The sequence below is a fragment of the Sinocyclocheilus grahami genome, unplaced genomic scaffold (assembly GCF_001515645.1).
Source record: "Sinocyclocheilus grahami isolate Dianchi unplaced genomic scaffold, SAMN03320097.WGS_v1.1 scaffold324.1, whole genome shotgun sequence".
Taxonomy (NCBI): domain Eukaryota; kingdom Metazoa; phylum Chordata; class Actinopteri; order Cypriniformes; family Cyprinidae; genus Sinocyclocheilus; species Sinocyclocheilus grahami.
Genome location: NW_015505503.1, coordinates 423,854 through 441,760, shown reverse-complemented (window position 1 = coordinate 441,760; position 17,907 = coordinate 423,854). Strand labels below are relative to the sequence as shown.

General features: G+C 39.6%; 1 protein-coding gene across 1 annotated transcript in view; it reads left to right on the top strand.

Moving 5' to 3' along the window:
• The first annotated feature begins 419 nt into the window (after positions 1–419).
• The window catches only part of LOC107602281 (protein shisa-9-like), a 34,891-nt gene continuing 17,403 nt past the window's right edge, over positions 420–17,907 (top strand). Inside the window, exon 1 of the mRNA XM_016294742.1 lies at positions 420–1,593. Within this exon, the coding sequence (XP_016150228.1) occupies positions 1,049–1,593 (545 nt within the window). The 5' untranslated portion in view covers positions 420–1,048. The remainder of the gene's footprint in view (positions 1,594–17,907) is intronic.

Genomic DNA, 17,907 nt, shown 5'->3' with positions numbered 1-17,907 from the left:
AAACGCCATAATCATATTTTATATATTTTATCTGTATTATAATTACAATTGATCATTATATATATAATTTATATTTATGTGTAATATTTAAATTTAAATTAATATATTCAGATTTGTAACTATATATTTAGAATTAGAACTATGTATTCCTATTAACATTTATGTATTCATAACTATCAGTAAAAATATTTGGGTGACAATGCGTGGAATATATTTTGACCCAAAAAGGATATATAAACTATATATCGTTATAGTTTATATTTATATATTCAGACTTATACGTTTATATGTATAGTATAGTATACTTTTAGAACATCAATAACATCTTAGCAGAAATCTTTAATTATAATCTTTTTTCAACTGAAAATGAGAGTGTATGACAATATGTTTTGGTGTTTTGTCACAGGGAAAAGATCTGAGAAGAAGGAAGACACCTTGATTGTGAGAACAAAAGCATTAGGAGGACTAAAGAACAACAGATATTCCTTTGAGAGAACAGAGCGGTGTAAATCACTGAGAATGACTTGTGGAATCCCTCCAAACTCTAGCGTGAGGCATCTCTTCTTCGCCGACATCACGCATTGTTTGGTGGGACAAAGATCACGGATAAGGCTTGATTCCAACAGTGTCATTTCTTCAGGCTTCTGAACTGGAATTCTACCAAGTGTTGTTTTTTTCTCGGGCCACGAAACCGTTTGTCACATGGTGAGATCCTTGAATCGGGCGTTTTTTCAAAGGGGAGGAATCTTGCTCGCTCTCACTCTCTCCCTGTAGTGATGAGAACGGCGAGCATGTTGTGTGCTGAAGTGGCGTGGAAAGCTCTCCGTCTCATTCCCTGATGAGGGCTGCTTTCCCTGTATCAGCTTGCCATTCTTTTAGGAGCCGGACAACGAGTCAGCATTAAACCTGCTCTAAACTTGGAGACAGATCACTTTGCTCAGCAAACTTGCTTTCTTGGTTCACATTAACTAAACTCCACTGGTTTAATTTTTCCCAGTGGTGCTGTTGCATTCTGGGAAACGCATTGTGGGATTGCTTAAAGAGGATCATGGCTGCCTCACACCTGTTTTTGAATGTGCTTACTGCCATTTTACTTTTGAGCTACGTTTCTCAAGGTCAAAAATCCAACACTGCCAGCACAGGTGTGCAAGCCACCAATCGGACGGCTGCTCCGTCTGGTGCCCCGGAGGTCACTCTTGCGACCCCGGGGTCAGATGCAGACGAAATCCCGTCAGTTGGGAGCCGCTGTTGGGGTTACTACGATGTAATGGGCCAATGGGATCCTCCATTTAACTGTAATGCAGGAATATACCTGTTCTGCTGTGGCTCCTGCTACTATCGATTTTGCTGCCAGTTCAAGGTTCACAGCCTGGACCAGACATCTTGTTCCAATTACGACACACCGGTGTGGGCCAACACAGGCAAGCCGGCGGCTCCAGTGACCGACGTCCAGGAGGAACCGGATCGAGACCGCACTCACATGATTGTGTACATAATATGTGGAGTGGTGGCCATCATGGTGCTGGTTGGGATCTTCACCAAATTGGGCCTGGAAAAAAGTCAAGGAGGACAGACGGACATGACAAACTCCAGGTGAGTGGGTGTGAGGATGACTTCATTGCTTGGAGGTCGCTTGTTAATTAAGTTCTCAGATATGTCTCATTTAAGTATCAACTTTGCATTAGATGTTGCTTCTTATAATTATTCTTGAGACATAAAAATGAGACAATTTTTGACATTCTGTAAAAGTACGTAGCTATAAAAATCAAACCTTCTGAGTTTTTATTGTAGACTTTTGCATCTTTTGCATCTTGGAAAATCTGAGCACTGTTTGAGATCTCTTCAGAAACTGTAGAGGAAATACATTTTAGGGGCTTTTTCTCAACAGAAAAATCTGCTAAGTAGAAGACTTAGACCAAAATCTCTATTTTAATCATGACAACTCTCTGAAGATTTTAGCATGGTGATGGATATGACAATGTTAATGTATTTGGTCTTGGCGGAATAGATCTGGTACGCTGCTGCTGTTGGTTATTGTTGTAGTTGTAGATTATTGTTGCTGCTGCAAGCAAGTACAGGAACTTGCTACTGCCAATGCATATGGCGATACGGTGCCGTGAGTATTTAAGACATACTGCTGCTGCACAAATAGCATATACAATAACCCGTAGCAGATCTATACAGGTGGAGCTGGGGAAGGTGGAGGGTTTCAGAGAAACTCTGAACTAATATATTAATATAGCCAGCCATATAAATGCAAGGCAGTAAGCTCATTGGCTGCATATGCAGCATGAACCAATCAGCTTGTGCCAAGTCGTTTAACTATCTGAATATCATCAGTTATGTTAACAGCCTGCGCCATCATGACTAAACTATATATTTGTTTGTCTGTAATTGCAGACGAGCTCTGTACAACCATAGGAGAACCATTTTGAGTTCCACATATAACGTTTTTTCATTCTTAAAAATAAAGGTTCTTTGCTTTCATATGGATCCTTGAAGAACCATAGAACAGCTGTTTCTTGTTGGCATGTTCTTCAGATTATTGGAAAGTTCTTCACACTGAGAGAAAACAAAAATGGTTCTATTAGGAACTATTCACTGAAATGTTCTTTGGGGTACTCAGAATGGTTATTGCTGTGAAAATCTGAAGAACCTGTAATGTAACATCAAGATCTTTAATTTTAACCTTAAAAATCATTATTCCAGCTCAAGTTCCTTCTATAGTTTTTTAGACCCTAATATAGAACCTTATAGTATTATTGATGAGACAAAAGATCTTTCATGAATATTAAGGTGTTACAAAGAACCAATGATGAACTACAGTGAAGACCAAACATCTGATAGCATAGAGAAAAAGCTATTTATAAGGTTACGTTTTTTGCCCCAATTTTCAGCTGATTTACAGTATGGAGAAATTGATGCTAGTTGCCGAAAGTCAGAGCCAGTCAAACATGTTTGATATTTTCAGCCAATTTAGGAACACTTTGTTTTAATTTGTCAAGGCGCACGTTTCTGCGTGAGTTTGTTCTGATCGGAACGACTTGAGTGACCGTTTACACCAGGGGTGTTTTATGCGTTTTGCCTGTTCGTTTACACGACAATGGCGTTTTGGGGACTGAAAACGCATATTTTTGAAAATGGATTTCAAAGTGCAAGTTTTTGAAAACGTCACCGTTATTGTTTCCGTGTAAACACCCAAAACGGGAATCTTTGAAAACGGTGACGTCATGTGCGTGCGTAGTACGTGTTAGGTATGTAGACATGCACAGTACGTGTCAATAGGGGTTATGCGCAACAGACTTCCGTATTCTGTTAACCGGGTCTCGTCGCTTCGAGATGCCTTTAAAGTAGATACCAATGATCATCATAACCAATGTCCATCACATATGCGGACTGATATCTAAAAGTTTTTTTCATCTTTATTCTTTTCACATTTAGATATAAAAATTTAATAAAACGTCAACAATAAAAACAGCTAGCTAGTTTAACTGATTATCTTAAAAGTCCATAGATATCGCTATTATTTAATACGGCTGTTAACATGTTCTCCGACAAGCGGAAGCAATGAGACCTGTTTTCCGGGTTTGGTCAGGTGATGTTCGACATATACCCTATTTTAAAGGCAAGCGCGAACAAACATACACAACAATGGCAGAGTACATGGTACTGTTGTTGTTCAAGAGTTTGCTAACACTTCTTCAGCAAAGTGTGGATTTACTTAACCAATAATACAACCAACAGCGGAGACGCATCATATACAACATATAATCGTCACTTCCCTACAGAGACTGTTTACTAACAAGGTGATCGCGCCAGTGTTTTTGGCCGATTTCACGGATATGTGTAAACGCGAATCGTTTTGAAAACGTTGTCATGTACTGTATACGTGAAACTTTTTTAAAAAGGCAAGGGAAAAGAAAAAATCTTTTCTGTTTTCGACTACATCATTGTCGTGTAAACGTGGCCTTAGTCTGATAGTGTATGGTCCTCAGTCATGTAGTGTATGATGGCCAGTTTTTCTCTGTGACTATTACAAAGTTGGTAAGTTTATGATGCCCAGTCTTTTAAAAATCTGTTCAGATTTTAAAAGTCGCGTAGTGGATCCCAGCCTTTAGAATAACAGTTCAAGTCAAAAGTTGAAAAAATTTCTTAGTACTATTACTTAGTATATTCTTTAATGACAGGAGTTCATGAGCTGCTTAAACCCCACAAGTTCACATGCTCTCCAGCATAATTCAAAGAGCATATTTATGCTTCAGTGGAAGAAAGAACCATCTGTAGAAAGAGACAAACAATCAGTGTCACAAATTTGCTTATTTAATTAGTAACCTAGAAATAATATAGAATCATAGCATCATAGCTTTTAATTTTTTTTCATTAATTTTTTATTTCAAAATCCTAAAACATTTCAAGGGTTTTAAATCCCAGTTTTTCAATGTGGTCTCAGACTTTGCTCCCTACTGTATTTCTAAGATCATACATTCATGTTGATTTCTCAGAGCTCAGCTTTTGTTTGAGTAGAGCTATACATTACTAGCTGCGATCAGTTCAAAAGAAGAACCACAATGAAACATTTATATTTTGTACTCCTCTGTTATGTGGTCTGACTATATGACGTTTGTAAAAAAAAAAAAAAAGAGGCGGGAAGAGTGGGACATTAGTTCAGCAATCTGTCTCTCATCCGTAATGTGGCATGGCAGACAGACACCACCATGGTTTAATGAGAGCTATTGATAAGGGCTGGAAGCATGCCATGCCCAAGATAGAAATGGTGCGCGCGAGAGGGAACGGATGATAGATTATCCGCTGTCTGATGATTTTAGTGGGTGGGTAAAAACAAATCTCTTACGGATTGTGACGGAATTAAAAAGTTGCATGGCATAGATGCATTTCTGAATGTAATAAAGTTTGAGAGTTTCTGTTGATAAGGACGTACTTGGGAAGTGTGTGTGTATGTGTGACGTGCACAATGACAAAGGCAGTGTTAGAAGGGCAAACTAGTGAAGTGTATAGCCAGCTTGTTGTAATTTAACACGATTTATCATAGGAAAGCTTAATGAGGCTTGATAAATGGGTGCCAAAATTAGTGAATAAAGTGTGTGTGTCATAATGGCGCAACTAAACATATCTAGTGTCTGCTGGGACGAAATACAGAGGCACATTGAGGAGAGAAAGAGGGTGATTCTATTGACCAGCTCTGAGAAATCCAATGAGGCCAACATGACAGATTCATCCAACACAAACATGGGCCAGTATAGAGACCAACGTGTTTGCACACACATACACAAAACCCATCCTATGCCACTGATCGTAGGGCCAGATCAGTGACTAATGACTGGTGAAATGTCTAGAAACCGAAATAACGTTCTTCATTTGAGTGTGCGAATGACCGTGCTATGCCAGCTTGAGATGTTCAGGTTTTATGTTTTTATGCATAATCTGACCTTTAATAATTAGCTTTGGTATATTTGAAGGGCGTATCACGTTTGAGTGCATTTGCAAACTGTGTGTTCGCTGGTGTGGGTTTGTTTTTCATGTGTAAATTCAATTCAATTCAGCATGAAATTATGCTTTTCCACCGCTGCTCGAGTGATGTTGGACTGTGCGAATGCTGTGCTTTCTACTTGCATTATTTTTATGTGCATGCTTGACAAGTCTCTTGGTCAGACATGCCAAATTTTACTAAGACAAAGTTAATAAACGGAGACTGAGAGAGTTTTTGAGAGAGTATTTGTGTGCTTATGAAGTAATCATCGTACGTCCGTGCTGAGTGCCTCTGTATTACATGATCATCCTGGCAATAATGGAAGTGGCTCCGTAATGTTTTTTTAATGTGTAAAATGTGTGAACATGCAAATAAAGCTTCACATTGAGAGGCTGGGAGAAAAGAAAGAGCATGAAAGTAAGGGTAGAGACTCATAACTACGTTTTTTAATGAATGTGTCCTCAGTAAACACATACCAAGATGCCTGCTTTCTAATACATGTAGGGGAGAGGGGGGTAAGATGGGACATTTTTTACTTGTGTGGTTAAGATAAGGGAAAATGAGGCAAAAGTACAAGAAAGTATCTAAAATAATTTCAGGATGTTTCCTATTATCTTAAATGATCAGAATGTCAGTGTCAATGACAAAGGGTTCTAAAAATATGACTCCCGTGGCTCAATTTGTCCCAGGTTAGGGGTAAATTGACCCGAGTTGGTGAGTAAGATGCACAAACTGGGTGTAAACTGACCATCTGACTGAATCTGATTCAAACCCATGTGAAATTTTAAAGATAATTTACCTCTTTTAAAAACTGCTGTAATTTAATAATCAAATTTCTTTTTACGAACAGTCATATTTATTTTCTTAAAGCTAACTTGAACAACATAAAACCAACCCAGGTGACTTCTCTTTATCTAATTTAGTTTGTTTGCTAGTCTATATTCAGCTTTACTGGCCAGGCCAGCAGACAGGAGCCACAGAAAACAGTTGTGTCCCATTAAAAAGGCATTACGACTTCTGAAAGAGATGATTCCCAAAGCTGGGCCTGGAACTATTAATGCACTAGACAAACAAACTGAGCTCCACAGTGAGTCCACCAAGGTGAGCAGAAACCAGCGGGAAATGTCTCACAGGTCCTTCCACAGAAACCTCATGAATACACTGAAACCTGCTGCACTTCACTTACTCACAGGTCAAAGACTCCCAGGTGTTTTTCACAGCTTTTCAGAAGGAAAGAAAGGACAGAAATGATGAGAACTGATGCAGAATAATTCTTGACACATTTGGCAGTGTAATGAGAAAGAAATTAATCTTGAAGTGCAAAAAACCCCCAAAAACATAAAAAGCAAGCTCAGAAAAAAGGAATTTAATCTATAAAATTGTTATGTATTTATTTCCTCAAAAAGATGAAATTAATGGTAAAAAATATTGGAATATGTATAAATAAAATTCTGACATGATCTGTAACACTAAACATTTCCACCTCCTGAGGAGTTTCCTAATTACTCTGCCCACTCATACATTTCCATCAATAGCAAATCATGCATATGCTAATACGTCTGTTTACACTTTTATGAACTTTCTAGTAAATACAATTGTGTGGTCATAGGCCTACAAAAACCCTTCTTGCCCTCCATAACATGCTATTGCACGTTGCTAACGCCATTAGGTTGTGTTAATTGTTGGTATACAACTTAGTATCACCTCATTAAGGTAGGTTAATTGTTAGCATAAAATGCTATGTTTTGTAATGTTCCCTCTAGTTGCACTTCATGGTTAGCATGTTAACACTAACAAGTGGGCTATTGTAATGACGTGTTTGGCTTTGAAATCCTGCTCACTGCAAACATTTAACAGCGAACAATGTTGTCTTTACCAGTAATTAGCTCCCCAATTAACTGTAGCACAGCCTCATCAGTGTCATTGTGATATTGTTTCCTGTATGAGAATATAGTTTGATTAGTCATTGTCTGTCTTTGAAAGCATCTCCAGAGGAAAACAATATGTAGGCCCATATATAGAGGAGACCAGGGGGCTTGTTGTCACGCAAGGAAATTGTCAGAAGCACTATATCTCAAGATTTTGAGTCAAAGGTCCAATTACACAGTAGTGTGATTTCTATTCTATTCTTTGTGTGTTGGTTTTAAATATCGACTGTAAAACATCTTAAAATAAATGTCACTATCATAAGATTTTTACTAGCTGTTGAGTATCAACTGAAGATAATAAATCCTGGCATAACTAAACGAAAAAAAACAAAAAAACATTAGGGTCATACTTTATTTTAAGGTCCAATTCTCGCTATTAACAAACCATTAACTACGACTTTTGCCTCAATAAATTCCTAATTTGCTGTTTATTTATAGTTAGTAAGGTAGTTGTTAAATTTAGGTATTGGATAGGATTAGGGAGGTCGAATTTAGTCATGTAGAAGTGCTTTATAAGTACTAATAAGTATGTTAATTATAGGCATGATAATAAGCAACTAGTTAATAGTGAGAATTGTTCCCTATACTAAAGTGTTACCAAAATTAGAAATGTTTCCTTGCCCTGGCAACTAACTGAATTAAGTTTACGTTGAAGCAATAAAAGAACTGGAAATAAATAAATACTAAACTGAAAAAGACAAAAAAAACACAAGAAAACTACAAACAAATACTAAATAAACAAATAAATAAAAATAAAAACATAATGTGAAAATGTAAAATGAAAAGCTAATTCAAAATATTAATAAAAAACTAAATACTATATGAATAATACTAGGCAGAGTTTAAAAGGCTGAACTCTTAAGGGTGTTTTTCGTAAATGTTAGGTAGAGACAGGTTGTCACATGTTTTTTTATGTTGTAATTTTTTCAGTTACAATATCTGCTTGCTAAAACAATATTTTGATATTTTTGAGCTTAATAATTTTGCTTAGATAATATTAAATACACTACTAGGAGTTACCACTTTAAACAATTTAACAACTTTCCCCCGCTATAGGTTGTCATGTGTTCATTGATCTGTAAGTAGTTTTTTTTTTCTTCCTGGAAATCTTCAATAACTTTTCTCTAGTCGAAACTGAAACATTTGTGTTCATACAGAAATTGACTGTCAAATATAATCCTATCCTAAAATTCTTTCAGTGGTGTAAAAAGTGAGATAACTAGCCCCAGTCTCCTTTACCGTTCCTCAACAGAGTGTCCTGTTGGTTAAAGACATGACCTGTCAGTTTCTCTGCATGCTTGGACACACTGAGCCGTGGTGCTCATGCGGGTGACAGAAAATGGGAAAGTCTCATCTCCTCATAATTTCCTGTCAGTTTTACTGAGTGTCTCTATCATTAAAAATGGCACCCCCTAACCTCACTGTAGCCCCTTTGACATACCAATACCCCATCACATGCAATATGATATTGTGCTGTTTCGCTGCACTTTCAAAGTAAAACACCTAGTGAGTGGAGCTAAAAGCATGTTCAGTTTTATCTGAAACACACGAATGTGAATCTGGCAATGTTTCATTACGTTAGTTCTTGTACGTATCTCTGCAGTTCGGTTATGAAATGTCTGGTAATTGGTGCTAAAAAGTTAATGCTGTATCATGTTTGAAAATAACATAATACCTGTACTAAAGCCCAACAGATATAGTGTTAAGAAAATATAGCATATGTGAAATAAAAATGCATTTACTGAAGCAACCATTCTATAGCTTGGTTATACAAGTGCAACACTGTACCAGGTGAGCTACAGAGCAAGTTTACTACATCAGGAAAAGTCATTCGTATGGAGGTGGTTATGTGATGCAAACATCAAAATCTATTAGTTTACACATCATGCACTGTGGTAAAAGTTTTTTGAGGTCATGGGCAAGGAACCTCATGAAAATACATCATTAGTAATCGAAGATATGCCCCTGCACACACACACACACACACACACACACACATCACGCACGCGCGCGCGTCCTGTTCAACTTCATTGAAGACTGAGAGGGCTCAAAGGGCTTTTGGCAGCCCAAAGCTCAGCTATCAGAGCCTTTTGAGATTAGCAGTTTCACTGCATGTACCTGTCTATCAATGCCTCGGTGAAGAAGCTGAACCACATGTTACCACACGGACGGACATCACTCCAGCTATAAAGGTGACCGTTTTGTAAAGCTACTAAATGGACCATTGCACCCTTGATTGTTGCAATTCCTATAGGAAACGGCCTCCCTGAGCTCAAGAGCAAAGATGTCAGTGACGGATGCTGCCACTACGGATGGATTAGACACCGATTACAGAGCTTCACTGCAGGATACTGCTCTGCCCGAGATTTCATTTTGACTCAAATACCACGAGGAGTAAAAGGCTAAAAGCAAAAAATGATGTGTTTTGCAGGGGCGACATCAAAAAATGATGTCAGAAGGCAAACTAGTCTAACGGCAGAAAGACTAAAATATAAAAATAAAAATTGTGTCATTGTTTACTTAGCCTCATGTCATTTTATTCCAGCATGACTTTGTTTTTCAACAGAGAAAAACTATTGTAAAAATATCCTGGTCACTCTTTTCTATATAATGAAAGTAAAAGGGTACCGGGCAACCCAGGCTCGTTGGGAAAAAACATGCCAGTGGTGACATTTCTGCAATATGATATTGTGCTGTTTCGCTGCACTTTCAAAGTAAAACACGTAGTGAGTGGAGCTAAAAGCATGCTCAGTTTGATTGAAACACACGAATGTGAATCTGGCAATGTTTCATTACGTTAGTTCTTGTACGTATCTCTGCAGTTCGGTTATGAAATGTCTGGTAATTGGTGCTAAAAAGTTAATGCTGTATCATGTTTGAAAATAACATAATACCTGTACTAAAGCCCAACAGATATAGTGTTAAGAAAATATAGCATATGTGAAATAAAAATGCATTTACTGAAGCAACCATTCTATAGCTTGGTTATACAAGTGCAACACTGTACCAGGTGAGCTACAGAGCAAGTTTACTACATCAGGAAAAGTCATTAGTATGGAGGTGGTTATGTGATGCAAACATCAAAATCTATTAGTTTACACATCATGCACTGTGGTAAAAGTTTTTTGAGGTCATGGGCAAGGAACCTCATGAAAATACATCATTAGCACACACACACACACACACACACACACACACACACACACACACACACACACACACACACTCTGTTCTAAAGACAAGTGAATGGCCTCGTTGTTTACATAGTGTGCAAACAAGACATCATAATGTTGCTGCATAATAGAGTTTGACATTAGCATGTAGCTTAGCTGCTAAACTCCAATTGAAAAAAAACAATGAATTTTATATAGACCAAAATACTGTATTTATTATGAATACTTTTATTTTGCCATCTAGGAGACTTTGTTGCAATGCATTCTGGGATTGCCTTTTGTGTGAATATCTTACCTTTTTGAACAGCCTTCATGTGAGGAGCATGCTATGATACCTCAAAACACTTGAAAAAGTAGGGAGAGAAAGATTTAAGAGATTATATACATGGCTTCAATTTTGTATTTAAGTGGATTTATGGAAAAACATATTGAACTGTTTTTTGTCCAAAACATCCATGAATGCAACTTGATATTTTGGTTTCCATTTCTGTGATGTTGGGATGCACAGTAAAAAAATAAACAATTCTAAAAATGCATAAATTGATTTGTGTAATTCTGGTTTACTCAACTAGTCAAAGGTTAAAGCACTTGTTACTGTAAATTTGGTCCATCTGCTCTGCTCACAAGAAATCTTGATTTGTAGTCAAAAATGATCTAAACAGAGGTAGTTTTTGGAATGTAAATCAGCACACGTGTGTTTTGACATTCACAGTGAGCTGTGTGTTTGTCCATGTGCTTTGTGTCTTAATCACATTGATGGAAAGTCGATGACTAATTTGCAATTTGTTGCAGCAATTGAGTACTTTACCTACTCTCTCTCTCTCCCTCTCTCACCTTGATCCTGAATTACTGCTGCACAGTTTCCTGTTAATCCCACATAAAAAAGAGACAGCGAGAACACAAAACAGTGCAATGATAAGTATCACCAATGAGCTGCTCAGAGCTGAAGCCCTGCGGGAGGAACGATTCTTTCCCTCTCCATGTCTCATCCCTCATTTCAGAAGCTCAGCGCTGCTCAGTCATCCTGAATGGACTTGTTCCAGGGGGATGGGGTGTGGGGGTGTGGGGGGGCTGAGTTGTCAAGGCAGAGCACAAAAGAGAGGACCTGATTGAGACCAGGGGGTGTAGGATAGGGATTGTACAGATATTTATCTTAATCTCTGTCCTGTCAATCAAGCGACACGCTATGGAGACATCTACAGGCGATGGGAAGATGAGATAGCCGAAAGACCGGAGGAAGGACACAACGTGAGAAGTAGCAGAGAGAGAGATGTATATTGTTCATTTAACTGATGAACCTACTAGAATCAAGGAATGAAGGTTCATTCTGCCAAACAAAATGCGGTATTGAAATGCGTTCTATTTTAACTTGATGCCTCAAAAACGAAATGCTTATGGCTTGAGATGCTGAAAAGAAACATTCATCTGATGCATACAGTAATCACCTCACTCAATTGCCTGTGGTTTTCAACCATTTGTAGCTTACTTAAACTATTTGTAGCTTACTTAAACAGACAAAATGACCAAAATGCACATTCCTGAAAGTGTTATCAGTTATAACCAGTGCCGGCCCGTCCAACAGGCGGTACAGGTGGTCACCTAGGGCCCCGCCTTAAGGGGAGGGCCCCGCAGCCACGAAGCTGTCAGGTGTGTTTGACTTGAAGCGGCACCGTTCAGACAGATCGGTGTTTGATATCGAAGTACCGTGAGAGCTGCTTTCCTATCCTATTGCAGTACTTTGATGTCAAACACTTATCAATCTGCAGCACCCCTTTAAGTCAACACACATACAGATGACGCACCAGGGCTGTACAGTGCGTTTAAAAACATTTAATGATGTTTTTGCTCTAAATTAATTTAATAACATCAGTCGAGTGTTTGAAATAACTTCCTTTTGTGATCTGACGTGGTTTCATACCACAGAATGAGGCAAAATCACTTTATAATATTCTATACAGTGATAAAGGCTATATTCATTCGCATTGCATTATAAATATACTCTACATTATGCATATAAAAAATACCCATGATGGCTTGAAGAACAGAGATACACCATTTAGTCACAATTGTATGTTTATTGTCTTCATTCTTCATCAGTTAAAACATCCTATCTGCGTTTTATTCAGCTACTGCAGCGGAAGCATATGCCTTTGTCCATATTAGGGATTTCCTCCAACCTGATTTTTGTGAGTATTTTATTTTATGATTTTTTCCCCTTATGGTTTTACTGCGTGAGGGCGCCCTCTGGCTACCAGTATGAATGAAACAAAAATATGAAAAATAATACTTCTACGTTTTTCTCCATATTGAGGAGTTTTTCTCTCTCTCTCTCTCTCTCTCTTTCAGTGGATGCATAATATTTCCTGACAAAAATTAAGAAATTACTGTTAATGATTTTTAATCATAATCATTTATAATAAATCCTTAGACCTTTCTAAACAATTATAATTATTAATATATAATTATGGGGGATGGGTGGGAACTAAAGGCTGATTTATACTTCTGCGTCGGACCTACGCTGTAGCCTTTATGCTGTAGGCTATATTTGTCAGTTTTCATTTACACGTCTGCGTCAAGTGCAGTACATATGCAAACCGCTAGGAAGCAGTGTCCACGGGCATGTTGCTGGTGTAACCCGCAGTACCACGGCAAAAGCCGAAGAAGAAGCGGCTCGTCGGAGAAGCATTATAGCCGTGACGGCGGCAAATAAATATCAAATAATTTAATCATTATTTAAAACTACGAAAAGGAGACAACAACAGAACAGGAGATGATGGCGTTCTTTCAATCTGCACAAGGTACCACGGCAGATCAACATTGTTTGTTGCGGACAACTACTGATGTATAATGCTATGTAGTATAATAAATGATAAGACACTTGTTCTTTGCTTTGTTTTATTTTATATAAGAAGGTGTAACATTAAAATATATTAAAGTGCACATAAACTCAAGTACATATTAGCCTCCTGGCTAATTCTGGCATATTGAGAGAAATGTTTATTAATATGCATTGTCCCTGTAATAAATAAATAAAATAAATATGGAGGGAGGGGTTCTTGCAGACCAATCACAGCGCTTGCGGTCTGTGTAGAATTGACGCGCTGTTAGATTTTTGGAGAGGTGCACGTCAGGCTACGGTGTATGGGTGTGCGTCTATGCGTAAGCTAAGGCGTAGGTTCGACGCAAAAGTATAAATTGGGCTTAAGGAGGAGGTTCCGGAGGAGTACGGACACCCGGGAGGGGGCCGCCAAACAAAGTCCAGGGAGGAGACGATGGAGGGAGGAGCCAGGGGAGAGACAGGAGGGGCTTGGAGCAAAAGGAACCTAGCAGGACCCAGGCCACAGCCATAATGTCGACCCACGGTGGAGCCGGCGGAGGGAGGAGCCATGGAAGAGGAATGGCTGCCGACTCCAGGGGGCCGACCAATGGAGGCGGAGCAGGTGGTGGAGGAGCCCGAGGCGGAGACGGAGAGCCAATGAGCCAGGGCGACGGGGAGGATCTGGAAGTCCTAGGCGTAGCAGATGGCGCCGGCGACTGACGAGAAGATGTGGATCCAGGAGGCCGCGGTGGAGCTGGAGTGACCAAGGACTGAGGAGGAGCCTAGGGGATGAAGGAGCCTGATGGAGCCGGAGGGACGGAGGGATGAAGCAAAGCCAGAGGAGTGAAGTACCGAGACGCAGGATGGTCGATGCCGGACCAAGGCGGAGCCGGAGGGGCGAGGGAGCTCGATGGAGCTAGTGGACTGCCGGGCCACGGCGGAGAGGAGGGAGCTAGGAGCCATGGTGGAGCCGACGGGTCAATGGGCCGAGGCGGAGTCCGGGGGTTAGAGGCTGGAGGCGGAGTCAAGGGAAACTCCAGCCACTGCGACGCTGGAGGATGGCAGTCTCGCGGAGCTCGCACCGCATAGATGGTGGGCTGAGGGCGAGCAGAGGGGCTGCATTCGTGAGCCTCTTGGCATTCGGGGCTAAACTCTGGATCAGGAGCCCCCTCTAGGCTGAACCCGGGAACAGGATTGCGCTCTAGAGGAGCAGACACTTGAGGAAACTTTCTAGGAGTGGGCACTGGAGGGCGCTTTCTAGGAGCGGGCACTGGAGGGCGCTCTGAACTGGATTCGGGGGCTGGAGCCCTCTCCTCTTCGTTTTGGCACATACGCCGTGCCATACTCAGCTCACCCTCAGCTCAGTGCGGCGATGGCTCGTCGGTCGCGGCGGGCTCCGGCTCTCTGTCAGCGGTGGGCATGCACTCCATGCGTTGGGGAGATGGTGGGCTGGGCACTGGGTCAGGAGTGGAACTGGCGGGGGACGGAGATCCATTTCTCGCCAGAGTCCACTCCACAAAGGCGGCGAATTCCGCTCGAGGACCATCTTCGGATGACGGCGCTCTGCTAGCTGTTGAGGCTAGCATCATAGAACGCGCAGAGCGCGTCGTCCGGGTAGCTGGTAAGTTCGGCAAGGGGTCAGAAACAGTCTGGTTTGGTCCTCGAGCGAGCGCTCCCCCTGCTCCAGCAGGAGGAGGAGGAATTCGGGTGAAGGAGGGGATCCATAGAACACAACGGAAACAAAACACTGAGGGAAAAAACACGGAAACAAAAACGGAGGGTAGACACACAGAGGTTACTGTTTTTTGGTCGGTTCTTCTGTCACGATCTGTGCTAGGAGAAGCGTGGAACGAGGAACAAGGAGACGTGGAGTACATAAACAGTCTTTAATCCTGGGAAGCACAGGGGAATTTCACAACATCCAACAAGTAGAACCGACAAAGGAAGACTACCCAGACTGGGGCTAATAAACACAGGGCAATCAGGGGAACACAGGTGCATGGAATCAATCAAATTAAAACAATTAACACAAGGAGAAACTGGGTGACGGGGAGCAAAACACACACAGACTGTCCAGAACCCTGACAGATGTTCTGACTGCTATACATACTATTTATTGCTTTAGTATTAGTATTTATTTTATAAATGCAATGACGCCCATGATCACAGACAGACTTGCCATATGTTTAAATTGCTATGACAATTTTTACACTAGTTGGGCCTATTTTCGTTATCTTGCCCCACAACCCTATACGGGCCGGCACTGATTACAACTAAATTTATTATAATTTTTTGTTACTTGAAACAAAGTCGAAAGTAATAAATAAAATATAAATAAAATAAAATATAAATATTATATGAAAAACTTACATTTAAACAAAATATTTGAATTGAAAACTGAACTGAAACAACTAAAATTACTAAAAGTTTGCTTAAAACTAAAACTGAAATAAAAATAAATGAAAGCTAAATAGGAATATTAAAAAAAAATTATGAAAATATAAATAAACACTATAATACAAAACAAATAATACTAAAATAACACGGTGGATCACCTATGACTATATTAATTGCAATTAAAAAGGGGCCTGAGATAGACTTGAAGTTGAAGTAAAAGTTACAAAAATTATTAAATGTTTGCTAAAATTAAACTTAAAAAAAGAAAGCTACATAAAAATATATCATTATTATAAAAATAAGAATATACAATGTAAAATGAAAACGGAAAGACTATTAAAGACTATTAACAAATATTAATTGCAAGTATAAAAATGGAGCATAGCGTTAGTTCTGGCAGGTCATGTTAGTCAAGCTCACATCAGCTGACACTCAGCTGATTCACGTCTACCTATAGGAATATTACGCCAATCATAATTCCCTTTATATGATCCTTTCAGTCATTATTCAGCAGCTATCGCTTTGCTCAGGAGCTAATCACCCACCTCCATCCCCAACTCCTCCTCTCGTCCAGTCAGGACTTGGCATTGGATATTTCTTCTTGAGTCAGACCACTGAATTATGTTGATATATTAAATAATCACTTAGAACATTGATGATATCTGCTACATTAATAATTAATGTTGGTTCTGTTGAGTTTAACCTAGGGGGGTTATTTATGCTCTCCCTGCTCCTATCCATGCTAGGCTGCATTGGTGGGCAGGGAGTGTTGCCCAGAACAGAACCATACCCCCAACCTAAAATGTATGCTAATTGTAAGTTATCTTTGACGATAGTGGTCCTGACAGAAATGTATGTAAGATTTTTTGTTTTGATCAACCACATTAGTCACTGCAGAATGCTTCATATCTCCTCCATGAAGCATGCAGGTGCAGTCTGAGCTTTACAGAAGGAGGTGCTGGTCCATGGAGGATCAGGTCATTCATCTTAGAGGTGGAGTACGGTTTTCTCTTGTTTCAGAGAGGGCTGTTGGTGTGCCAGTTGGTGCAGTGCTGCAGGATTGATGTTTTTATAAACCTTCAATCAGCAAAGGTGCCGGTGGTTCATCATTTCCCCCTCATTGCACCGTCCTGGACTGTGGTGTGTGCACCAGTTAAGTCAGCTGGTGTGTGTGTGTGTGTGAAAGAGAGAGAGTGTTTTTTTTCTAGTGGATTAAATACCTACGTGATGCATTCATCCTCATAAGGTAGTGATAAATGTGTGCGTACGTTGGATTTATTTTCTCTCTTTAGCTTCACATCACATTCAGCCATTCAGTTCACTAAACCTGTTCTAACAACATTCTGGTTTCCCATTACACAGAACGAAAACCCTTCTGTGTTTCTTCCACAAGCACATTAGCTCGAATAAAGCTGACCCAAATTGAAGTGCTCAGCTCAAATCACATGTCCATTGTGGATGTGTTTGGAATTCTCTGCGCGGCCATGCTGCAAATGGCTGTTGGTTTTCAGACAGCAGAGACGATTAACTTGATTTAGGATTAAATTGCTTGCACAAAATTTCATTTACTGCTTACCTCTGGCTGAACGGCCCACATCACATATATACATACATACATACATACACATATATACAATATATATGTATTATATATTTTATATATTATATATAATTATATATACCTACCAAGTTAGTAGAATCAAGTGCAAATTAGTAGAACATCATTAAAAAGAAAGGTCACACATTTTATGAACCTCTATAAACTGGTCTGATTAGGTCATAAGCTTTAAAACGCTTCAAAAGATCTGAGTCCCTTAAAAGGCTAGCTGTTGAGACTTATGAGTTTGGAAAGGGATTTAAAGTCATTGTTATTTATTCAATTATATCACCTTCACCCATAAATACAGTCCAAACTAAGTTCCAGTATCAATGAGACCACATGTTGAAAAAGGACAATCCTTTTCATGCTGGCTACTTACTTTTTCACAGCACTAAATTGAATTGGATTCTTTCCTGAATCTGCTTACAGCCTATCGATTCTCACTTCTTTCCTTCTTTTTTTTTTAATGGATGCCTCTTCAGCTGTCTCTTTTAAAAATATCC